The following is a 25,768-nucleotide window of genomic DNA, read 5'->3' as shown; positions in this document are numbered from 1 at the left end:
TGGTGCTGCCCTCGGGGCTGTCCGGGGGCCTCCTGCGCTTCGGGAGGAGGGGGCCCAGCCCCGGGCCGGCTCTGGGGCAGAACCGGAGCCCCGCAGACCCCAATGCGACCCCTCCGACCCCCGCGTTCATCGGCCGCGTCCCCAAACCAGCCCCGGAGCCTCGGCGGAGGGTCCGTTGCCGCCCGGCCGCTCCCCCGCTGCCGCGCCGTCAGTGCCGGGTGCCGTAGAGTTTGTCCCACTCCAGGAACAAGTCCAGCTCCTTCTGGGAGGCGGCGGGGCGGACCTTGCAGAAGGCCTTCTCGAAGTCCTGGTAGGAGGTGGGTTGGATCTGGGCCGGCAAGCCGTGCAGTGTGGTGGCCCCGGCGTGCTGGCAGAGCTGGACCAGCTCGCTGCCCGAGAAGCTCTCGGTGTGCTGCACCAGGGAGGCCATCTCCCGCTCGCTCAGGCAGGAGCTCTGCTGAGCCAGGGCGTGGTGGAGGATCTGCCGCCGGGCCATGCTGTCCGGCGGGGAGATGTAGAACCGCTTGGCGAAGCGCCGGTGGGAAGCTTCGTCCATGCTGCCGGGCCGGGAGGTGGTCCCAATGATGACCACGTTCTGCTCGGATGAGGTAGCCACGTTGTCCAGGTAGGAGAGGAGCTGGGACTTGAGCTTGCTCACCTGGCTGCCGTCCTCGCCAGCCCGGGCCACCAGCAAGGACTCGGCCTCGGTGATGAGCACCACGGCGGGCTGCCGGCAGCTGGCCACGAAGAAGACAGTCTGCAGGATCTTCTCGGCTTCGGCTTTCCAGGTGGAGAGCAGGGTCGTCCCGCTGAGCTTCAGCAAGGTGGAGCCCAGCTGGGTGGAGATGCACCGGCTCAGCAGGGTCTTCCCCGTGCCGCGGGGACCGAAGAGGAGGATGGTCCGGGGCGGCCGGTTCGCCCCGGTGTAGGCGCCGGGACGCAGGATGGGCCAGACCAGCTCCTCCTCGATGGTGGCCTTGACGGAGACCTGCCCGGCGACGTCCGTCCACTGCACGGGCGGCCCCCGCTCCACGATCTTGGTGTTCACCAGCTCCAAGACCAGGGGGTCAACGTTCTTGGGTTGCTCCTCCACCGGCGGGCTGCCGAAGACCGGCGCTTTGGGGGGCAGCCGCAGAGGGAAGGGGGGTCCCGGCTCAGCCGCCCGCTCCCCGTTGGCGAGGGGGGGGCTGAACTTCTCAAAGGGCTCCGCCGGCCGCAGCGGAGCATCCCCGGCACCGTAGGGTGGTGAGACCATACTCTTCATCGGCTGCCCGCCGTACTTGCCCGCGTGCTCCTCGGCGTTCCCGGCTCCCGCCGGCCGCTTCCCAGGCTTGAAGGCCACCTGGGGGGACTCGGCGCTGCCGCCGAAGCCATTGCCCCGGCACTCGCCGTTGTCCGACATGGGGTAGGGGGACTTTGGCTGCTCGTAGCTGTATTTTCTGTACCTGCCCTCCCCCTCGTCCTCCCCGCCGGAGATGTCGAAAGCCTTCCTCTTCAGGGCGCCCGCCGCCTCAGTGCCGAGGGGCGGCACGGCCAGGGGGGCCAAGCCGGCACCTTGGTAGCCATAGCCGGGGACCCCGGGTGGGCGGGTGGCGGGCGGCGGGGCCGGGATGGGGGTGGGCGCCGCGATGCCGGAGGGCAGGTAGGACGCGGAGGGATGGGGAGGGTGGATGGTCCCGTAGCCCGGCTGCGGCGGGTAGCTGCCGGCGGCGTAGTTGTACATGGGGCCGGAGGAGCCGTAGCCCGGCACCAGGGCGGGCGAGGGGTGCGGGGGCTGCAGGAGCCCCGAGCCGTGGAGGGCAGGGGGGTGCGGGGGGGGAAGCGCTGCCGTGGGCTGGGTGCAGTAGCCAGAGGGCAAGTAGGTGCCACCATAGCCTGAGGGGTACTCCTGAGATGACCCGAGCCCGCTGGAGCCGGCGGCGGCTCCTCCGCAGGAGTTCCCGGGGTACATGGGATCAGCGAGGTTGGCGGACACCACGGGGGAGCCCCCGAGCCCGATGGCCCCGCCGGTGGGGGGGACGGCAGGTGGCACCACCCCCTTGGTGCTGGGGAGGCCATCGTGGAGGGGGGTCAGGGGGTAGGTGCCATCGGAGCCGTGGGCCACCGGCCAGCTCTCCCCGTCCCCCTTCTGCCCGTTAACCGGCCCGAAGGCTCCATCCCCGTAGCCGCTCAGCGCCGGGCGCTCGTAGGGCGCGTCCAGCACCCCCGAGTACTTCTCGGCGTACCTCTTGAGGAGGTTGGAGGCGGTGAGCGCCGAGATGTCGTCGTTGGCCCAGGCGTAGTTGAAGCGCTGGCGGGTGCTGGGGTAGAGCTCGGACTTGTGGGCTGGCGAGGAGGTGGTGGAGGAGACGTCGAGGTGCTGCTCCGGCCACTGGTTCAGGGACTGGGCATGCTCTGGTGACCAGTGCATCTTCAACAGACCTGGGGGGGACAGGACAGCGCAGGGTGAGAGCAGCGCAACGGACACGAGCACCTCTCCACACTGAAAATCTCCAAAAACCACCCTGCTGCCCACGTTGCGCCTCCCGACTGCGAGCGCGTGCTCTCCATTACGCTCACGCTCTAAATTTTCCACACAAAAACCCCCTTGACCACCACCGGTGCAAATATCCCCCCGAGCAGCAACCACCAGCTCAGGTTTTGCTGGTCACGTCGTCCAACAGGATAAACTATTCAGGTTCTCAAAGCATGGCAAGCCCGGGCAACGCAAACGGCGCATCCCCCAGCGCTGCCAGCAGCGCCGCGGTGCCAAGCGCCGGCACACGGAGCCGGAGCACGACCCTGCCCTGAGGTGCCTTGGCCGGTGTCCCTTCACCCCCCCGGCATCGGTGCGGGTACCATGGGCTGTGCTTGGCCCCACCAGAACAATTTCTCCAGCAAAGGGGATGACAGAAACACCACGGCTGCGCCCTGACCCCCCCTCTGCACCGGGGCTGCAACGGCAGCGAGTGGGAAACATAACCGGGGGGGGCTCTGCCGGGGATCCCCGCTCGCCCCACTGCGTCACCATCCCCCCCCATCTCCCCGTCACCCCACATCTCCCCAGGATGCCGAGGTCAGTGTCACCCTCTCTTGCTCCAGCCCCCAAACAGCGGGTGGCCCCCGAGCGCCCGCAGAGGGTGGTGGCAGCGTCCCCCATCACCAGCCCCGGCGCGGGTCCCCCCCCCGTCCCCCCCCCACCCTTCTGCCCAGTGCCTCGGGGGACGGCTAAAGTAGGAGCCGGGAGGGGACCTCGTGCACCGTTCCCCCGCCTCGCTCAGCCTTTAAGCCACTTTGTGACCGCAGCACAATTAGATTACTTAATGCTTTAATTGACTTATATGGCATTTGTACTTCCACTTTGGATATCAAACTTACACAAGAGGATTTAAATGGCGGCTTTGCGTGGCTTTATCCGGCATCCTCCCTGCATTTACTGGCCATTATTAAAGTGCTCCTGATAGATAACCGCTCAGACAGAGCTGGCCACGACAGCCTGCGGGAAAGGGCCCTTTTTAACGAACACAAAGGAGGACGCTGCCCAATAAACCTGCGCTCCGGCAGATTTTCCCCGAGCCGCACGCGGGGTCTGGCTGGGCGCAGAGGGATGGAGGGGCCCTTCCCTCCACCTGTGAGCAAAAGGCACCGAGAAGCGATTAAAGGAAAAAAAATGAGGGTTTGGATGAGTCCATGAGGAATAAAGACATTTTTTAAATTTTGTTTTGGTTTTGTTTTGAAGGAGGAGCTAAAGCACCGGCAGTTTCCATCCTCGCCCGGAGCGCTGTGCGGTGCTGCACGGTGTGATGCGGGTGCAGACCGCAGCTGCTTCTGGCCCCTAAAAAATACAGTTGGCAAATGCCCAGGGCTCAGGGCAGGAGGAAAAGGGCTTGGGAGGTGGGTGGTTGCTCCAGCACCCGCCACGGCACAGGGCATGGCAGGAACGAGGTGCCACCACCATGACCAACAAATCCCGGCGGCGTTTCCCGGCTGTTTCTTAAGCCGAGGAGCAGCCGCCCTCACCCCCCCCGCTCCCGGAGGCCCGGCAGCCCCCAGCCCAAGCAACTCTGTGTCCATCTTCTCCTACGATACGGCACCAGGAGCTGCATTTCCGAGGACAACACACCCCGGGGACAGGCCCAAACCCTGCACGACGACGGTCGCTCCTCCGAGGAGCTTTTCCCCAGAGCTGGGATCGATACCAACGCCTGAACCCCACCACCTAAAAACTGGTGTCTACAGATGAGCCCAGTGATGGGAGCTGCTTTTCTAAGAGTCTGCACGAGGGTGGCCAACGCCGGAGCCCACCAGCACGGCGTGGGCCCCCCCAGCCCCATCCCCGGGTCCCGTGCCGAAGGGCGAAGTCGCTGCGAGACGAGGGGCTGGGGGTGCAGGGGCACAGCTCTGCACCAGCGCTGCTGCCACCAAAGCGAACGCAAAAGGACCGAGAAGCAAATCCGCCTCCATCCGACCCCTTTAAAGACGAGATACGTTTGGGAGAAGAAAAGCCAAAACCCCCGGAAAGCCGGGTCGCACCCGGGAAAACCAGGGGGAGGGGGAGGGCCGGCGGGCTGGGAGAAGTTGTCAGGGGTTTGAAATGGGACGTGAATGAGGCGGCGGAGCGGGACAGATGTTTCAATGCTCCCCTTGGCAGTGTGAGAAAATTACTGTCCAGTGACCAAATGGCCGGGCCGGTTCCCACCCTCGCTGCTGCCCATTATCCCCAGTGCAAGACAAAGGCGGGCAGGGGGGGCTGGGCAGGGGAGAATCCTATTGTTCCCGCCTGCCCTAATTATGGAAATCTTGTTAATCTATTCAGCAGCGACTCTGAACTGGGCTTTTGTTCGGGGGCTTTTTAGCGGGGCGCACCGCCGAGGGTGTCCAACGGCTCGGCCTTGGGGATGGGGTGCGCTCCCTCCCGCCGCCCCCTCCCTGCCCCGGGGAAAAGCTCTGGCCGGGGGATTTCAGGCGCAGCCACGAGGCCGCGGGGACACGGGGCTGCCCCGAGCAGCATCCCGGCGCGGGCCGCCTTTGTTGAGCACAGATACCTCATCCACAGCCCTCGTACGCTGAGCACACCGCGTACGCACACACGCCTGTGCGTGTATTTTATACGCCCGTGTCCCAGCCCCAGGTACACGCGCCCTTCGCTGATGCTGCTGAGTAAAAACTCGCGGCAAAACCTGCGTGGGAGAATACGGAGACAACCCGCAGGCAGCATCTGCGGATGGCTGCAGCGACCCAGCATCCCTGGGGGGATCAGGACAGGGTTCGAATAGATTTGGAGGGCAAAGGAGAGGGAACACGCAAGAGCAAACACGTTCAAGCTGAGGATGCGCTAAAGCCGGGGTTTAAATCCAGCCAAACTCCCCCGAGCACCCCGGGAAGAGGGACTGGCCCCGCAGGAGGTGACCCCAGAGGGAGCGAGCTGCAGCCTGGCCGGGAAGTGCTGGATGTGCCTCGACGTCCCCTCGGACATCCCAGCCCCGGGACGGAGCCGCCGCTGCCAAACTTCAGCTCCAGGTGCAGGGAAGAGCTGAGGAGCCGCCGCCGTGACGCTTCGCTCGTACCACCGCTGTCTGCCTGGTTTAAACGTCGACAGCTCTTTCAGCAGAGCTGCCAGCTTGGAGGATTTATGCCTTTTTCAAAAGACGTCGAGCAGCCGCCTGAGTTCGCAGGTTTTTAATTCTCTGACGTGCAAACTTTGAGCCCGGAGGGAGCAAATCCAGGTGCTGGGGGAGCCCCGTTTTGCAGCCCAGCCTTCACCCCACGTCGGGGGTGTTGTGCGTGAGGGATCTTCTGTGCTGGGATTTGTACCAGCACCTGAAGGTGGGTCCAGACAAGAGCCTGGCCCAAGCCCCCACAGCAGGAAGGAGCCTCGCGCCGACGCGGCTCCTGCACCGGCAGCTTTGCTGCTGCAGCTGGATTCGCAGCACTGAGACGTTTTTGCACCACGCAGAGATGCTGCAGGTCTTGCAGCAGCCGCAGCGACGTCTTCAAGGATAAAGCTGGGAAAAAAATGCAGGGGGAGAGAACAGACTTTCCCAAGTCTGCCCAGTGAACGGGAGGCAGGGGAAGGACTTTTTCTTTTTTTAAATGAGGCATTTCCTGACGATCTTTTCAGCTTCTGCTTGCCAGGAGCTCATCCTGGCTGGGGTTCATCCCCGCTCCTAAGAGCAGCGTAGGCAAAGTGCAATGGCATTACCACGAGTCAAATCACAGCTATAAATCTGAATTATAACCCATGCAGATACTCCATTTACACTCACTGTGGACTTGAGGCTGTGGCAATGTTTCAGAAATGCTTTAGCGTTAATGCTGTAGATTACAGCAACATTTCTGCATGTTGATACAGACATTCAAGCTCGATACCGCTTATCTCTAGTGAACCCCTACATGGCGGGTCCAGAACAGGCAAAACAGCCCGGCAGCGATTTACGCTGGGGTAGAGCTGGTCCCAAAGCCGGGACCAGGGCAAGGAGAGCACAAAGCCAGACTCAGACCCAAGGGCAATACCTGGCAGCATTTGCAAAGGGTGAGACCTTTCACTCCCCGCCCCAGCCCTCCCCTGCAGACCGAGGCCGCGCAAGCAATTTCTTGGCACGTTGCCGGCGCGCAAACATCGAGTTTTCCAAGGCAAATTTGGGTTGTTTGGCCAATCCATCGGGGAGCTGCATTTCTTTGTCCGCCACATTCCCCGTCCCCTCCTAACCGGTGCCGACAAAGCGAAGGATGGTATTGCAATCAGAGCAGGGTCAATGTACATATGTTAAAAGGATTTAGGCTAAGTCCCACCGTGCCCTCTCCCCACCCCCAGCAGAAACAGCCTCCACCCCGGCCAGCGCGAGCCGAAGGCTCCAGCGTCCGCTCTGTCCACTCATATATCAAGTGCAGAGCAGCTGGACACCAGCACGGACCGGGAGTGACCAACGGGCCATCGCCCATCTGTGCTGCTCCAGCACCCGGCCAGCAAATGAAAAATTAATATGGATCCGCTCAGCCTGGCAGCAGCTGAGCATCCCCCATCTGTCACGGCGAGAGGAGACACTCTCAGCTAAATGTCACCAGGAGGAAACTGTACACGGCGCGTGGCCTGGGAATCCCCAGATCAAGGGGATACGGCAATAAAATCCAGATATTATTAATAACGAGCTGATGCAATTAGTGGATTTGAGGAATTTTGCTCCACTGTTCAATAGAAGATGGATTGGAGAAAAAGAAGCAATAAAAGGGACCTTAAAAAAAGTGAAAATAAAAAAAACAGCCTCTTTCTTGCTACTTATATTTCTCTTAACGTGACTTGTCCCCAGGTCTCAGGGACCACTCAGGCCTGCTGAGACCTGGGCTCCAGCCTTGCACCCACCCCCAGGACAAAACCGCTGAACCGTTTGGGTCTAGAAACCACTGAAAGGTGGGACCCCCCCAGCCCTCCCCGCTCCTGCCACTCCACCAGCACGCTGCCTCCAGTGCTTCAGACAGGAACGTTAATCCCAAAACATTAATTATCGCATTAATCCATCACTGTCTTGCCCACTGCCTGCCACGGGCGTGCTTCAGCACGTGCAGAACGTGGCTCCCTCCAAGAGCATTCCCACTCCCGGCCACGCTGATGCTGTTGCTTCTCCTCCAGCGTCTCTCCTGCCCTGAACCCCCTCGCACGCTGTCAGACGTTCCTCGGGGCGACATTCCAGCTGTGATCTCCACCAGAATGCTGCTTGAAGGCTGGTTCTCAGGTGGGAAGGAGGTTTTTAGCAAGAGCATCACTGAGCATTCAGGTCATCGAAGTCCACCGCCCCTCAAGGTCAACTCAGGTGCAGGAGAAACCTCAGTGTTTCGCAGAGGAGGGTGCTCGGCCCACGGGTGCTGCTCAGATCCCTGTCTAGACTGAAGCCTGTCACCGAAATTTCATTCCTTGACGCCAGACGAGCTCCCCGGGGCCTGGGGTTGGACCCAGCCCATTTTCGGAGGATTACATTAGAGAGGAAAATCCATTTCTAATCAGCAGAACCATTTCCCCAAACAGACGTGGCCTCATAAAAAGGTCGGGAGGTCAAACGGACCCCATTTGCATGCAATCTGCATAACGGACTCCATTTGCATGCAATCTGCATAACAAGGGCCAAGGCCGCCAGGGTGCTGAGCGAACCCCGAAGCTCCCGGTGCCACCACCCAGCCCCACCCGCGACCCGCGGCGAGGCGAGGACGTCGCGTCTCCCATCCGGGCCTGGCAGGGACGTGCCCACGGCCGTCTCCTCCTCCAACCCACCTGGAAACCCGCCACGGGAAACCACCTGCGGAGGCTCCGGCCGTGCGGCCGCATATTCACACGGTCTGTAGGGGGATGTTGAGGAATAGTTTGAAGGCATCTTTCTACCACCTCCATCTCGTCCCACAGAAGCCACTCGGCAAAGGACGTGCTGTCAGCAAACGGAGGGGAGCTGCTCTGACAAACTTCTCGTCCTCCTCGCTCCATTCAAAACCACTTGTTGAAACCCTCCAGGACTCACCGCACCCCCCTGAGAGCGACCGTCTGGCCCCACCTGAACCCGCAGAAGGAGGATCTGGGGGGGGCCTTGCTCATCTGATGGCCCCTGCCAGACCCCAGCCGGTGGCCGGGCAACCCGCGGTGGGATGGCGGGGAGGGGGGGGGATGCCTGGAGGACGCAGCCTCTGGGATCTGCGCCACAGCGGCGTGAGGAGACGCAGAGGCAAAGCGTTACGGGCCCGGACACGGGACCCTGGGGAGCCCTGCTCTGATCCGCACCCCCTGTGGGTGGGGGCTCTGCGAACCCCGATACACACAGAAACCCCAGAAGACCGAAAACAATTTTAAATTACATTTTTCCAAGAAGAAAGCGTTGCCATTACGTTTCATCTTCCCGCAGGCACTTGGATGAGGGTCATTAAATGCAAGAGATGCTCTGAGGCTCGGGAAGGGGCCCAGGGACTGGGCACCCCCCACCCCTGCCCAAGCCCTCCCCTCCCAGGGTGTTTTTCCCGATGAAGCTCCAATAACGAGCTCCCCCGGGGGCAAAAGCCAAGGCAGGAGCCACCAGCCCCTGGTCTATCTTCTCCAATATCTGGCCTTGGGCCGGGGTCAGCGCCGGGGGCTGCGGCGGACGCGGGAACCAGGCTGCAGCAGGGAGATAATTTGCCCCGTGCACTGGAGCCTGTCCGCAGCGGCAGCAGCAACGCTCCAGCTCATCTCCTCCACGGAACGAATCAATCTTAATTAACTCTAATTCTGGGGAGCCTCCCAGCCCTATCCAGCACCGCACAACACGGTTGTATTTTCCGCCTCGGTGCCCTGCCGGGCAGCGCGCTCCGCGGGGAATTGAGCAAAAACTCCTCTTTTCCATCATTTCTGCAGCTCCTTTCTCACAGCCCCTGTGTGTTCCCGACACGCACCCCGCGGGATGACGGGCCCCGTCCCCAGCCCCTCTGGACCATCGTCCCTGCCCTCGGCACCCGCAGCCCCGCCGGAGCTGGGCTGGGGGAGGCCTCTCTCCGTGGCTTTTGTTTTCACAAGCCTTTTGACTCGCGGATTCTTTTTTAAACACCGCCTCAGCAGCCTGAAAAGCCGAGCTCCCTCCTGCACTCCATTCACTAATGGATTTTCCAGAAGTTCCCTTTTTTTGGCTTCTTTCTTTGCTGACACTGCTGCCCCCATCCAGGCCCGAGGCTGCGGCTCCCCTCTGCCGTACGCCTGCGCTTGCACGGATGGACGGACAGACAGACTCTGACTTTGGGGACCCGAGCAGCCGCCCCTACGGCTCCCACCTTCTGCGCCCTGGGAACTTGCACCGATACGTGGCTATTATAATCCAGTTATAATTATTTTTATATATAGCACAGGGTGCCAATGGGTCAACGTGCCACTACAGGGTTGTTGCTCAAAAAAAAAAAAAAGGTTGAAGAATAAAAAGGTGGGAATTCAGTCCAAAAAAGGGAAGTTCCCAGGGGCAACGGGTCCAGAATAAACCCAATGGCTGAAAGCTCACTCCGACCGCAAGCTCCCGACGCTGCTCCACGTCGGGGAGGTGCTTCGCCCCCAGCCCCACGCAGCACCCTCGGGTCTCGCCGGGAAATCAGGGAGAAGTTTGGTGCCGGGCTGGCTCTGCGCAGCCCGTGAGAGCCTATCGATCGGGGCAGCACCGCTCCTGTCTCCTAGAGCTACTCCTACGGCAGAAATAATTCATTTTCTTCTCTTTTCAGCAGCCACTCATTAAAAAGTAATCACCTTGTAGGAGGAGGGTATGATCAGCCCAAGGTCAGAGCCGTAATGACGTTAGTTCTGGAGCGCGTACCTGGCTCGCGCTGAACGGCGGCCACGCTGTGACCCCCACGACAGAACCGGCAGCTTCGGCTCCACGGCTGGGCCCTGCCCCGCTGCTCGGGTCGGTGGCGATTAGGATGCGAACAGAAATATCTTTCTATTAGCAGATATTCACTCTGTGAACGCTGGACGCCAGCGCCCGTGGCCGAGCACCCAGGTCGCACTGCACAGATGTTGCTCTCACCGACCCCAAGCATCTGCAGCACCCAAGGTGGAAAATAGGAACCACGCTTCAAAAGGCATCTTTTAAATCTCATTATTTGGTGGCATCACCAATAAATCTCCAAATCTCCAGCTCCCGATTTATTCTGATGCTGTTGGTGCTTCAGTGCAGCTGCTAAAACCTGTTTTTCCAAGAAGTGGCAAAGCGTGAAGAAGTGTCACCGTGTCCCCCTCAGCGGCACAGGCAGCACCTCGGCGTGCTCTCAGGTTGCCAAAAACCCATCCTGGGCACAACGTCCTGCCCATCGCCATTACCGACCCACCCGGGGGACTGGGCTGCAGCCCCGGGGCTTCCCAGGAGGGCGAGTGTGGGCTCAGAGCCATCGGCCCATCCCTGCGGCACAGCCGAGGGCTGCTGGGTCCGGCCAAGCCCAACCTGCTCGCGGCACGTCGGCATTTCAGCAGATTTATGTTTGCAACACATGGCCCAATTCAGCGTTTGGGAGGAGGAGGAGGAGGAGGAGGAGGAGGAGGAGGAGGGGATGCTCTGGGAACCGGCGGGAGCGCAGCGCTGGGACAGGGATGTTGCAGGGGGGTCGGGATGCAGGACGGCACCAGTCCCAGGGATTTGGCAATTCCAGATCCAGCTACAGCGACGCCAGAAGGGGTAAGAAAACCCCGGATACACCCACAGCGGGGACGCTGCCGCAGGGTGTTGCCACCTCACCGTGCGGGGCTGGGCCAGCGAGGGAGCTCGGTGTCCCCCCAATGACACCCGGTGCTGGGCACGTGGGACACCCCGAGCGGGGCAACCGGCCCCCCCTCGGCGGGACGCGCAGGACAAGCCCTTCAAAACACACTCAACCTCTCTAACCTCCCGTGCGCAGCACAGCCTCGCAGCACGTCACCCCTGGCCTTTAATTACACATTTCTGCAGCCATTAGTCCTCTCACCATCAATTACACCCACATTATCCCGCTCCGGGAGGCAGCAGGACGCAGGGAGCAGAGTCAAGTGCTTTGGAGACTCTTTCCAAAGGAAAGAAACAGCCTCCGACGGGAACGTCGCTTCGGCGCGGCAGAGCTGAGGCAGCAGACAAAGCAGCCGGTCCCGCTGCTCTCAGAGGCCTCAAGCAACACCGAGAAAGATTAATCACAGGGAGAGGACCCGGGCTCCAGCGTCCCCTGATGCCACGAGTCCCCTCCAGCTCGGTGCTGCCGCTGCACCTCTCCTCTATTTACACAGCAAATTCTTTGTGAGGAGCAGGCTCCTCTTCTGAGTGCGGCCGGGGCAGGGAGAGGGGTACTTATTCAGCTATTATTCAGCTTTTTTTTTGTAGGCAAGACAAGTGTGGGTTAAAGTGCAATTTGTCTTGACATTAGTTTTCACTTTCTTGGGGGAAAAAGAAAAAAAAAAGTAGTGGCTCTTCTATCTTTTGAGGGAAAACACTCGCCTGGGTACCACACCTCCGCCAGCTGAGCATCCCACCCGGGAACGCACCCCCATATCCCACCCTGGAGCACACCCCAGCATCCCACCTGGGAATGTCACCCCACATCCCACCCGGGAATGTCACCCCACATCCCACCCGGGAGTGTAACCCCACATCCCACCCAGGAATGTAACCCCACATCCCACCCGGGAATGTCACCCCACATCCCCCCTGGGAATGTCACCCCACATCCCACCCGGGAGTGTAACCCCACATCCCACCCAGGAATGTAACCCCACATCCCCCCTGGGAATGTCACCCCACATCCCACCCGGGAACATAACTCCACATCCCACCCGGGAATGTCACCCCACATCCCACCCGGGCATGTCACCCCACATCCCACCCGGGAACGTAACTCCACATCCCACCCTGGAGCATCCCACCCCAGCATCCCGGTCCAGGACGGAGGCCCCGAGCACCACCACAACACAGGCTGTGATGGCATCACTATCATTAAATAAACATGCCTGATTTTTCCGTGATTGGGTTGTCTGTCCTCGGGAGAAAGGAACCAGGAAGAAAACCTTTAATTTGCGTCCTCCCCTGCTCTCAACTATAAGTCAGCAGCATCGGCGAGGCCTTGGCTGGGTTTATTAGGGCCCCCATAAAGATCAGGGGTTGCTGATAAGCGACCCGAGGCATGCACCACTGCAGGAAAAATTGTGCTAGCGATCTGTACAATTTAACCAACATTAACTTCAGCTGATGACAGGCCACAAGGCCAGGAGAGAGATTTTACAACACCCTTGTTACACAGCAAAATAAACTTTGCTGTGGAGAACCGGTGCTGACTTTCAACTCTTGCTCCCATTAAGAGGAGACCCGAGCCCAGAGCTGCCGGGGCGCTGCCGACCCCGGGCCCGTCCGCAGCAGCAGCATCCTCTGCAGATTGAAACTGGGGTTCACAGAGCACAAAAAGCACCACGATTCTGCTCAGGGCTCAGCAGCGCGAGGGAGGAAAGCGGGGAGAGCCCTTCTCACCGCCCCGGAGCATGCGAGCAAGCCAAGCCCAAAGGAAAAACCAACAGGAAAATATACCAGAAGTAATCACGGCAACGAACTCGCGGCAGCAGGACCTTGCAAGGGGATAAACTGTTTTTCAGAACTGGGAATTGCCAGGGCTGGTGCTGGGAAGAACTGGTTTAGTCCCTGCTCAGCTGCTGATCCAGCAATGGGAATTTTCCTGCTTAACGCCAATGAAGTCTGGTTTAGTCCCAAGAGCTCCCTTCGATCGGGAGCTGGGTGCCACCGCCAGCACGTGTGTTCCCTGGGACAAGAGTGCCGACACCTGATGACACACGTGAGTGACCGAGCACCAGCAGCACCAGCAGCACCAGTTAGCACCAGTAGCACCAGCAGCAGCAGCACCAGGGACAAGCATTCTGGAGCCAAAGCCCCACAGCGCTGCTCACACGAGCATTAACCAGCACGCCCCTCCACGCCCCAAAAGGAAGAAAAACACCTTTATTTCCCTAAAAAGCCTCAAGAGAAGGACCTGCCCCACCAGCACCCGAGCTGGGGCGGAGGAAGGGAGCGCGCTGAGCAAACGCGATGTTCGGAGCCGCCAGCCTCAGGCCTTCCTGCACGCTGCAAAATTCCAGCTGACACTTGACCAGATGCGCCGGGATCTGCCCCGGGACGACAAAAGGAGCCTCCCGACAGCCCCTGTCAAACAGCAAAGCTCCGCTTCCAGCCATACAGAGCTCAAAAAATATAACTGAAAAGTGTTTACAACGGCATAAACACAAGGGTCAGCGTCGCGCAGGGGTCACTATCGCTTCTCTAGATGCATTAACGTCAGCTGCCAGGAAATTCCCTTTAGGAATCCTCGCTCAAATCCGGTGCTCCCGCATCTGCTGCCGTCAACTGCGGATCGAGGGATCCCTCCTTCCCTACGCACAACCCGCCTCCTTCCAGCTGTAGGGACGAAAGCGGGGAGGTGCAGAAACCCCAAACCGTTAGAAAAGCAGAGGCAGAAGGGAAGAAAGGAGAATATTTGGCTGTTTGCAGAAAAATCTGGAGGTGGCACTTCCACCCTCAGGAATACCTCGACCAGGAGGATGCAAAAATAATTAATACGAATAAAGTCCACAGCACGTGCAAACGCCGGTGAGACACGGCACGTGCTTCCAGACCCCTTCCAGGAATTTTTTTAATGACGCCAGAGGTGCCGTCGTTACGGAGGCGATGATGTGCCGTGCAGAATTGTTTTATTCCCTCTGATCCGATACGATACCGGCCTTGGAGGCGAATGCTCCGGAGGCTTTTGTGTTTACCTTTTCCGCGGGGGAAGGAGGAGGTGAATTAAGTGCCCTGATGGCCACTTCCTTGGCCTAAGGTTAGGCCCTCGCATCTGTATTTGGACACCCAAAAATAACAGGCTTTTTTTTTTTTCCCCTTTTTCCCAGCAGCTACTGAAATCCCCTGGAGCGGAGGACGGACGCGGGGTGAGGGCTCACAACTTCCAGCGCCTCTACTCAGGTGCCGCGATACCGGTCTGGGAGCAGCCTGAAGGAGGGATTTGGGAAAACCACGGCCCCTGCTTCTATCAGTCTGTACAAACACGCAAAGCAGCGTCGGGATCGTCTCCTGGACATCGACCTCCTCCCCAAATAAAGGCAAACGGAGCCTCAGCTGCTCCGGGGAGAAGCCCGTTGCCGACCAGAGGCGTGAATCTACAAACGCAGACAGGCTGGTTTCTTCCACAACCGTGTTCCGTATTTCAGAGCATCCGGGGGAAGCCGCTTCAGAGATTTGTCAGCATTTATTCCGTGTTTTAACTTGGGGGAATTAACTGTGACGGGACGCAAGAGGAGAGGTTGGGGGGGTTACAGACTGCATCGAACCGGCACCAAACCCAAGATGCTGTTAAAGCCCCAACCCCGACCTCAGAAGGGAGAAAAAGGCCGGGGAAAAGGGAGGGAGGAGAAAACACCGGCTCCAGATAAGCAATTGTTAACATGATCCATATGGTACACAACTTGCCTTTCTGTTTAACCAAAATGATAATGGCAAAAGGGAAGAATGCGGCGGGGGCTCCGCGGGAGAACAAAGGCGGCGGCGAAACCCTTCCCCGCTCCAGAGAAAACGAATTGTGAGCGGGGAGAGCCCGCGGCTGCTCCTCCCTGGGCCGAGCCGCCCCGAAACCCACCCGGCTCGCTCCTTCTGCTCTGCAAAAGCTTTCCAGCTAGGACACGGGGCAGGGAGGGAAACTGCAGCTGTCAGCAAGAAAACAAAAAAAATATCCGACAAGTATTAACAGGGACGTTTTCATAATCAATAATAAACTTTAAATGGGAGCTGCGGCTCAGGACCAGCACTGATGTAAACACCGAGCCCACTCCTCTCAGATCTGGGATGAATTCAGCCCAGGGTGTTTATGTTATTGCAGGATCCCGCGGCTTTCCGAGGAACACAATACAGTACGTGCCATTCATTATCCCCGGCAGTCCCCCAAGAGAAAATGTCAACACACTTCTGCTAAAGAGAGCTAAAACAAATGTTTAATGTGATAAACAACTCCTGGGCCTCAGACCCCGCAGAAATGTTTAATTCAGAACCACCTCTAAGAACAAACAGGCGCCGGAGCCACACGCTGGCATCTCGGAACGACAAACCCGGCGCCCTGTCATCACCGGCCACGCGCCGGAGCAGCGACCCAGGCAGCTCCCGGCCGGCGGGGAGCGCGCTGGGAGGAAACCCGGGAAAAACCTCCGCGATTCCCACGCACGGAACCAGTAAATCAATTCCGAGCCGTTAGCATTGTGTTCACGCACCCTCCACGGAGAGCAGGCAATTCAAATTAAACGCCGCGCGCGCCTGAGTTCTCTTACGGCTTCAATCCAGCTCATTCTCACCCCTGAAATCTGTTTGTCGCAAAAGCGGGACCCAGTTAACGATCACGTTCGTTTTTGTGATCCCAGAGTGAAACTAGGCACGATGTGAACCAGCGCACGGTGCCTCCAAAACCAGGAGGATTTCTGCTGGGAGACGCAGTATAAAGCTATTTGAAAACCTTTCTGGTTTTTTTTTCCCCAAGTGTCTTTTGTCCCCCAAGTGGAAAAAGCTCATTTAGGGGAAAAAAAAAAAAAAAAGGGACCTTTCAGGCAAAGCTCCTAATTAAAAATCTCCATCAGCTCCTCAACGCCACGACTGTTTTGAAGACGAGCGCTCCAGCGTGCGCTTGACGTGCGACAGCGGCCGAGGGGAGCGCGCATTGTTCCTGGGCGATGGATGGACAGACGGATGGACGGATGGATGAGCGGATGGAGGGATGGACGGACGGACGGACGGACGGGTGGGTGGGTGGGTGGCTGAACAGATGGGTGGATGGTGGCTTGGGTGGATGGTTGGATGGATGGATGGATGGATGGATGGATGGATGGATGGATGGATGGATGGACGGACAGACGGATGGTCCCCCCCACCGTGTGCACCCCTCCAGGGAGCGGCGGGGGCCGGGCACCCCCGGGGCCGCCCGCTGCGCTCCCCCCCCGCGGCGGGCTCATGTCATGAGCACGTTTGCCCGGAGCTCCCCGCACCCTTTCTGGGGAAAGGAGGGAGGGGAAAGGCAAAGGCCAAGGCGGCGGGGGGGGGGGGGGGGATGCCCCGTCCCCGGGGAGGGGTTGGGTTACCGGGAGCACCAGCCCCCCCCCCCCCGCCCTCCACACACCTCCCCCCTCCGCTGTGCCCACCAGTTCCGCAATCCGCCTGTTTTCTCCCCAAAACCGGGGCTCGGCGGATACGGGCCGGGCGGGAGCCGCCTCCGCCGGGAGCGGGGTACCCCCGGCAGCGCGGGGGGGGCCGCCCCATCCCTACCCGCCCCCCCCCCGGCCCCCCACTCACCTCCTCATGCCGGCGGGCCCTAGCGCAGCCCGGCAGCGGGCGGCCGAGCGGGGCCCCGCATCCTGCCGCTGCCCCCGGACAATGCGGGGCGGCCCGCGGGCGGCGGGGGCTGGGGCCGGCGCTGGGGCTGGGGCTGGGGCCGGGGCCGGGGCCGGGGTCCGGCCCCCACCCGCCGCCCACGGGCCCGCCCCCGCGGCGGGGCGGAGCGGAGCGGAGCTGGGGGGGGGCGGGAGGGGGCGGGGGCGGCCCCGCTGCGGGAGGGGCGCTGGGGCCCGGCCGGGATCCGCTCCGGCCCCGCTGCCCCCGGCCCCGGCCGGGCCCGCACAAAGGCAGAGCGGGGGTGCGGGCAGGGGAGACCCCGGCCCCCCGACCCCCTGCACCCCCGCGTGCCAGCAGCCCCGCATCCCAGTGCGCCCCGACCTCTGCATCCCAGCACCCACATACCCTGAGCTCCTGCACCCCCACATCCCGGTACCCCCGCATCCCCGCGCACCCCAACCTCTGCACACCAACATCCCCGTATCCGTGCACCCCGACCCCCTGCACCCCCACACCCCAGCACCCATGCGCCCTGACCTCCTGCACCCCCACATCCCAGTACTCCCACATCCCAACCCCCTGCACCCCAGCATCCCAGCCCCCATGCATTTCATCCTCCTGCAGCCCCACATCCCAGTACCCACACACCCTGACCCCCTGCACCCCAGTGCCCCAGCACCCACACACCCTGACCCCCTGCACCCCAGCGACCCAGCACCCATGTGCTCCGGCCCCTGGCACCCTCGCACCCCATCCCCCTGCACCCTATACCCCTGCCCCCCTCTACACCAGCCTCCAATATCCCCGGCCCCCAGCCCCCAGCACCCTGACCCCTGCACCCCGGCTCTGGCCCTGCCCGTACCCCGAGGACCCAGCTGCAGCCGGGGGGGAGCCCTGGGCTGGGTCCTCAGCTGCGCTCGGAGGAATCCCGAATACCTGGAATACTTTCCTACTATTAGTTTACCGTGCAAAAATAAAACAGTTGCCCCAAGGATACTGTGTCAATGGGAGGTGCCCACAGGACAACCCCTTTATTAAGGCATTTTCCACCCCACCAAAAACTCTCTGGCCCCGCACGGTCTCTGCTCGGCCCAGGACCAGCTGGGCTGGGTCTGCGGGGGACGCTCTCCCTTCTCGGCGCCCAAAAATTCACCTTCTTGGGGTTGGTTTGCACCAAGAACACCCCGCAGCCGCCTCGCCTTCGCTCTCCGAACCCCCGCTTCGTTTTATTTAACCAGCTCAGGCTCTTCCCTGATGTAATCACATTACGGCATTATTTCCCTCACATGAACGTTGTGTCATATCCCTCAGGGATTATGACACATTTTTCTTTTCAGGAGCAGGCGAGCGTTGCCTGTTCTCGGGTGGGTCTTAGAGCTGCAGGCAGCCTTCACCTGCACCCACCCTGACCCCCCCACAGCTCAGCACCGAAACCCAAACGCTGTTTGTTTTAACCCGCCCGCGGTCCACGCACGGCAATAACCCCTTCTCTGGCTGGCCCAAGAAAAGGACAAATTAATCAGATTTTAAGTGGAGAACTGGGCAGCCCGGCTCAGGCAGAGCGCAGGGAAGGGATGGGATGGGGGAAGGAGGGGAGGATGAGGGGGCCGAACCCCATCTTCCCGTGGCAGTCATCCTCCCCCCAGCCCCGGGACGGGAGCGTTTCCAGCCACCGCTGGCTCAGGGCACAAAGCGGGACGTTTGCAGGGACGGTTCCAGAAAGGGCCTTGTCTCGGCCTGAGCGATTTGACGCAATTTCACTAATTGCTGCTCTCCCACAGACACCAACTCTGGCAGCTTGTCGGTCCTTCCCCGGCCGCCGCTTCCCAGCGTCGCCCCATCTGTGAGCACGCTTTGCTCCCACCTTGAATTCTCTTCGTGCGGCTTATTTACATGCAAAAAAAATCCTCCAGCTGCAACAATGCACCATTGTGCTTTTTCATTTGGGTGCGACGAAGGAGAAGCCGTTATTTAACACGCGCGGAGCCCCGCTCAGCGCTGGGAGCGCGCGTGGACGTGGCACTTAAACACTGGAGGCTCAGTTCTTCTCCGGCTTGGCTTTGGGAGAGGGATTATGTGTCACAGTTTCCTGCAGAAGCCGCTCAGCGACCCGGCAGGGGCTTCCCACTCTTCCCATTTTGGTAGAAAACTGCCGTGTGTTGGAGGTTCCCATTTTATCTCCACCATTAAATTTTTTATCAGGGGAAAATGCCAAAAAACTGCCCCCCACCAGGGCCACCGCCCACCCCTGCACCCACCGTTGGTTTTTCCTGGAAACCCGGTGCTCCGGGAGGAACATCCAGGGCTTTTCTACATTCAACAGGAAAAGGAATAAACTCAGCTTCTTGCTGTGTCCCGGAGGGGTGCCTGGACGAGTCCCTTATCTTCGCCCACCAGCGGAGGGAGCAGCCCAAATGACAGCACCAGGAATGAGTTTTTTGTGTGTGATTGCAGTAAGAGACCAAAAACCTGCCAACGTGTGAGCTCAACCGCAGCTGCCGGCCACGCCGGGACCCGCAGCACGCGCCCGGTGCCCCGGGCTGGCAAGCGAGGGCAGCTCCGGCTGAGCCTCCCCGTCCCGGCTCTCTCGGGGCTTTACCATCCCAGTGTGGCACCCGACGAAGCCCCACGCGGGTCTGGGGAGCGGCTGCCGGGATGAAAACGCCACCTTCTCCCCCTCCCTGCCCGGATCTCGCCCGCATCCCCTCCCTGCGGCGCGGTGGGACGCTGCGGTGCTCACCCCAACCCTGGGGCACCGGGGAGCGCAGACCACGCGCTTCATTTCACCGTCGCCTTATCGTAGCGCCAAAAGGCTCCCGGAGACGAGTGCTGGGGTACAGGCACACGGCTCGGGGCCGGCACTCGGGGCCGGTGAGTGGCCGGATGGTCGGAGCTGCCGTCACAGATGGACAGAGGTAGGGAGACACCAAACAGGGCTGGATATTTGCCGACGGGATCAAGCTTGGATTGCTTGGGGCTATCTCACAGCACCCAGGATCCCGTGAAGATGCTGCTGAGAGGCAGCTTGTCGGGCTGATGCCAACCATCTCTGGGCCACGTCGGTTAATTCGGCCGCAGTCACCCATCAGCCTCCAGCCGCGGGTCCTTCAGGGCCGGGACTTTCCAGCATCTCAGGACCGTGACTTTGGCTGCTGCATCTGGGCGCTGCTGTCCTGAAAACAGTATCTAACGATGCTAATCCTAGCAAGCTATAAAATGAGCCTGACATTTACTGTGGTTCCGGTTTCACTAGGAATAAGCTGCCTTTTATTAAACTGGGAAGCCGGATTTCTAGCCCTGCTTGCAGAGTTCAAACTCACCTCATTAGCCAAGGAAACGCTGGATGGGAACTGCGGGGTCACGCAATTTATTTTCACTAATCACTCCCCATGATTCCTTTAAAAAATAAACTCCTAATCAAAAGTCCAAATTCGTTAATTATTTCTCTGTTTGATCAGCAATAGAAACCATCAGCAAAAATCCGTGCTGACACCTTCTTCTTAAAAACACTGGGGTTTCTCTTCTCCCACAGGGAAGCTGGCATTCCACAGCTCACATTAGGGTTTAACGACAAAATATGATAATCCGAGGGCTGCGGGTTTTGGCCATGTGATGCCTGATATTTTCTGCCGGTTCACGGAGGGGTGACATCTCCCTGCCTCGGCTTGCGCTTCCCTCGGCGGGAGCAGCTGTGCCGAGAGCGGGGCCGAGGCACTCCAAGTGCCCAACACCGAGCGAGAGGCGTTAATTGAAGAGGCCTCTAATTATTTGATGTCCCCGTTCCCTAGGGATTGGGAAGAGCTATAAATTCCCACTACAAAGGGTTTAAAATCTGGCCACGAATCGGTGAGAGGGTGAGCTGAAATGCTCGTGGCTCATCCCTGGGTGGTGGGTCGGGGTTTAGAGCCACTTTGGCCGGAAGGGAGATGCTGGAGATGTGACACCGGCCCAGGACCCGCCTCAACGCTCCGTTTCGGGGAGCAGCTCATTTCAGCTCTTCAAAACGAGCAGACTGACAGCTCACGACCTCGCGGCGCTGGCAGCAACGTGGTAGGCAGCCACATCCCTGTGAATCATCACATCGGGATGAAGAGCTCCAGGGAGACTTTGCCCCCGGCCCCGCTTCGCAGGCCGAGCATTGCCCCGCGGTGCCAGAGCCTCTGCGCTGTGCTTGGGGCTGGGCTCTGCGTGAAAGCCGTGGGGACCCCTCTTCAGCAAAGGGGAGCCCTCGCCAGGATGGCTGGGAAACACGCCGCTGCTTTCGGGGGATCTCGGGCCCGGGGTCCCACTGGAAGCCCCATGCACAAGAACAAAACCCGCGGGCAGAGCGGATTATCCTGCTGGAACACGTTGCCTTCGTGTCAGGGAGCAATTCCCCCGATCCGCCGCCCTCCGGCCGAGCACTTAACTCTTCACGCCTCCAAAAGCAGTAAAACACGCAGCACCGCAACAAAAACTCACGCAAACCCTGCGCTCGATCTCTCCCGGGGCAGAGGCGGTTGGAGGGGCGAGAGCCGAGGGGTCCGCGGGGGGAGAGGGACTTTCTGCTGGTGTCTGCTAAAAGCAGCTGGGTCCGAGCACCGTCGGGGACCCGCATGGATCCAGGCAGGTTTGGGAGATCCACCAGTGACATCCAGCTCGGTCTGGTGGTGAGCATCAAGCCTGCGAACACGGGTGAAGGATACCAGTTGTGCCAGTATAACCAGTTACAGAATCTGGGTATAGGCCAGGTCTAATTGCAAACGGTAGTTAATGGAGTCAGTGCCCTTAGGAAGGAATATTATTGTCAGTGCACAGATGGGGAAAATGAGGCCAAGAAGCGTTAAACGATTGTCCACTGGCAAGTGGTAAGGACAGGGACAGACCCGGGAGCCCCGACCCCACACAAATGCGCACGGCACCAGCCCCGGAACCCCAAGGGACCTGCCAGGGTGGGGAGCACAGCAATGCAGCGCCCAGAAATTGAAACCAGGATAGAAATGGATAATGGAAACAAACCGAAAAAAAAAAGAATATTTTCCCCTTTTTGGTGCCAACGCTCTCCTGGGATTGCTGCTAAGGCAAGAGTGAGGTCTTTGCTTTGCCAGAGCTGGTGAATCTCTGGAGTGGCCACTTCGAGCCCACGGGGGCTGTGGGGGAGGGCAGGGGGGGCTTTTTGGAAGCAGTTCTGGGGGGTCCCTTGCACTCCAGCCAACGGTGCTCTCAGAGGGTGTGTGAGAAACTCCGCCAAGCTGCACATCTCCTGCTGCTTTTTCCTCTTCCAAACCCCCTCGAAGCCATCTGTGATGGAGCCGTGGATCCTGTGCTGGCAGCGATGTCGTCCCGAGCGCGGTGGGAGGAAGGTGACCCAATCCCACCCAGCTTACACCCAGAGCCTGGGGACCTCAGCTTCATCGCAGCAGAAAAGCCACCGGTCCCAGCGAAGGGCACCCAAGGTGAGGGGCACCCAGGACCCCCAGGCTGCGTGTCCGGAGGGGCCGGGGCGGCCGGCTCAGAGCTCTGCCCCAGCTCCCTGCGCTGCAGCCATCCCCCAGTTCCCTCGGAGCCGCTTCTGGCAAACTGGGAACGGGGGAGGAGCTGGGACTCTGCCCGGGGAGACATTGCACCGCAGCGGTCATTAAAAATCTTCCCAGGCCCCCAACTCCCTCATTCAGCTAGACAACCATCAATCTACAAATTATTTTAAAGCACCATGCCAGAGCGGAAGGTTGATTTATGCCTTACAAGGCTCGAGCTATTTTCATTTGTCTGATTTATTAACGTTACATAAAATTACAGAGAGCTGCTGATTTATTGGCGGTGGGGCTGCTGGATCCGCGCTGCTCGTGCTCTCTCCCAGGATTCGGGGATACCTGCTCCCGGTGACAAGACCAACTCCTAAGGGGGACAATCTCTGCTGAGTCCTCACGTGCTTTTGGAAAGCAAAGTCCTTCAACCTCCAGAAACCGCAGTTTGCCTCTTGGAAATGGGTCTCCTGTTTTATAAAGAGCTTGCGCTGATTCCTGGAGGAGATGACGCTTGTAAATAAGCAGAAATTGGGGAAGGAGCTTGTGGCAGAGGCCTTAGTCTCGGTTTTAGCAACAAGAGACTCCCTGAACTGTCACATCTGAAATATTTGAGCGGCACCGTCCCCTCCCCAGCCCGAGTGAAGCCTCTGGTTTCAGTAATCGCAGTAGAGGGGGCATGGGGAGGTGCGGGGGCCCGGGACCCCCCTCGTCAGCCTCCACTGAGAGCACAAAAGGAGTTTAACAGCTTCATCTCCCACATCTGGTTGTGCTTAAAATTCGTGTAGCTAATAGGGCTTTTTCCAGCCCAGCGCAAGCAGAAGGCTGGAGCCGGGGGCTGGGGAGCGTCCCCCGTCCCGAGCATCCCCGCTCCCGTTTGCAATTAAACCCGGCTCCTCCTCTCTGGCGAGAGGTGAAGCTGCCTCAGTTCCCTTCCCTTTCTCCGTGGCGGGGAGGAAATAAATAACCACGGGCTGGCAGCTTTGCTCCCCACCAAGACGGGGAAGGGCAGTGGTCCTCGCTCTGCGGGAGGGAGTGGCATGACGGGCGAGCCCCGAGCCCAGAGCATCACCCGCAGCACCGGGACCCCGTTCACACCAAACTGTGCGAAGATGGAGAAGGCAGAGGGTCCATTAGCAGCTTTATTTACTTAAAGCAGCTCCTGGGAATCAACACGGCGGCTCGAGGATCCCAGTTCATCCCGAGGAGGGTCCTCGTGGGCTTATCTCTGCTGCGAGGCAGCGGAGGGGAGCGGGAGAGGACTTCCAGGAGCTCTTTGTTTAGTCCGTTTGTGTAAGGAAAATCGTAATTCAGCCCTAAGATCTTACCCCAGGGCAAACACGTCCCCTTAATTAAAAAAAGTCCCATGACTATGAGAACGATTTGGGGATGAGCTGCCGGCACAGATGCAGCAGAGCGGCCACTGCCACCGGGCTCGGCGCTGCCACCGGTGCCGGGTTTGGCCGGGGGGGTCCAGCCGCGGGGTTTAATCCCCCCAAACACCCGATTTAGCAACAGCGGCCACAGAACCGGGGCTGCGCTCTGCATGCACAAAGGGAAAAGATTTATCTTGAGAGGCTAAATCCACTTAGAGGAGCTTTAGGGGCCATAAATTGATTGCTCAGGGGACACTGCGACGGCAACAGGAAACAGCTCCATATTTACGGAGGTTTCTGTGTTTTTTCTGCGTCACGAGCTGCGCGCTCGCCGAGCGGGCGTACGGGTCTGAAACCACAAAGCCCACGCTCAGGGGTAGGATTAAAAGGAGGCAGCTGGACCCTTTACAAAGGGGGATCCAAGGTCCCCGTGGCCACGGCAGCCCCCATCCAGGCTGCCCACAACCGCCAGGGTTTGGGGGCAAGACGTGGAATGAAACCCCCCTCCAAGGCAGGGCAGATCGCGGCTCTTCCCGTGACGTCCCAGGACCAGTTGCAGCGTCCCAGCGAGCTGCGTGTCCCCTGCACCAGCGCTGGGTGCTTGGGAGCAGGAACCAGGAGTGGAAAACCAAGAAGGAACAGGGAAGTAACGCTCAGAATCAACCCCCCTGTGAAGAGCTGCATCCTAAGCAGAAGCAGCGGAGCAAAACAGCAGATAACAAGCAAATCTGACTTGTTCTGCTCCTCGCATCCATCTGGCTCCTGTCTTCTTTTCTAACCTTGTTGCTTATCTTCACCCCAAGAGACATTTGCATTTGGAGTGAGAAACAGGGAGAGTTTCTCCTAAAGGGTTTGGTTCCGCGGAGCTGCCGGGCAGGACTCACCGGGACGGGGATTTCCCTGGTGCTGCCATAGGTCAAACAACCACCGCGCACGCCCAGCACAACCTCAGCACAATCCCACCCTGACCCATTTTTCACTCCTTTGAGGAATATAGAGTATCATTTTAAAAAAAAAAAAATACACTAATTTCCCCTGCACCGTTTTTTTTCCAGGGGCCAGAAATTCCTCTGGGCAAGTGGCCTCATTGCCAGTAAACATCAGCCGAGCATCTCTGGCTACGTGTGTTCAACAGAGCGGAGCGACGTGAGCAACGGCTGCGTTTAAGGGTGGGCAGGGATGGGGCCAAGCACAGGGAGAGGGTCTTGCAGCACGTTCCTCCCTGCAACACGGGCACAGGCTGTGAGTTAACATTGACCCCAGCCGCAGAGGAGCTTAATTTAAGCGTGTGCTTAAAGATCAGAGAGCCAGGCAGAAGAAGAGGACAGGCCAGCAGAACATCCCACACAGATGATAGAAAAGCCCCTGGAAAAAGCTGCAAAACCCCGGAGCATCCTCCACACGTTGTACCCGGTGGTGCACCCTCCCCTCTGGAGCAGCAGTCGCGGGGGTTTAACTTAAGATATGCATCAAAATTTTGTAATTAAAGGCTAGTTTGCCCCTTGCATTTAACCCAGGCAGTTTCTAAACACTCACAGTCCACTTCCCTGCACCAAGGCGAAGCCCCAACGGGAGCACAATGGAGTCTTGTTTCTGGTAACCCGAGATGCCTTCGTCCCAGCTCTTTAATTTTAGACTCCAACGCGCTTGCATTCCTCAGCACTACAATGGCAGATATTTATACTCTGGAATGCAGAGCCCAGCGCTAATTTAACAGGGCTGGGTAACCCAGGGCTGCTCTCCAAACCGGGCTCTTGCGGAGATAAAATTGGACCAGGCAGAGTTTTATGGGTTTACAAATCTTTGCATTTGTTCGCTGGCCCCCTCAGATCCCCATAAAAGTTAAATGATGCTCCCTGCGAAGGCACCGGCCGCCTCGCCGAGATGGACAAGCCAGCTGTGTTGGATGGGCGAGGGTGGCTCGTGACATGGGACCTCTTGCTCGAGCTGATGTGATTGTGGAGGGTCCCCATGTCCCAGGCCTGCTGCAACGCCAAAAAATCTCTTTTACAGCCCTCAGCATGACACGACTCTC

At 59.5% G+C, this 25,768-nt stretch overlaps 1 protein-coding gene across 1 annotated transcript; it reads right to left on the bottom strand.

Annotated features, from left to right (window-relative positions):
• Positions 1 to 208: 208 nt before the first annotated feature.
• On the bottom strand, positions 209 to 16,918 carry FIGNL2 (fidgetin like 2). The gene is made up of 2 exons (XM_074807651.1): positions 16,815 to 16,918; positions 209 to 2,421 (listed from the first exon to the last, which is right to left on the bottom strand). Exon 2 carries the CDS (start codon positions 2,408 to 2,410, stop codon positions 209 to 211), a length of 2,202 nt encoding a protein of 733 aa, XP_074663752.1. The 5' UTR covers positions 2,411 to 2,421; positions 16,815 to 16,918.
• Between the last annotated feature and the right edge of the window lie 8,850 nt (positions 16,919 to 25,768).

The sequence above is a fragment of the Strix aluco genome, chromosome 27, assembly GCF_031877795.1.
Source record: "Strix aluco isolate bStrAlu1 chromosome 27, bStrAlu1.hap1, whole genome shotgun sequence".
In the NCBI taxonomy this organism is placed as follows: Eukaryota; Metazoa; Chordata; class Aves; order Strigiformes; family Strigidae; genus Strix; species Strix aluco.
This window is presented reverse-complemented; position numbering and strand designations above follow the sequence as displayed.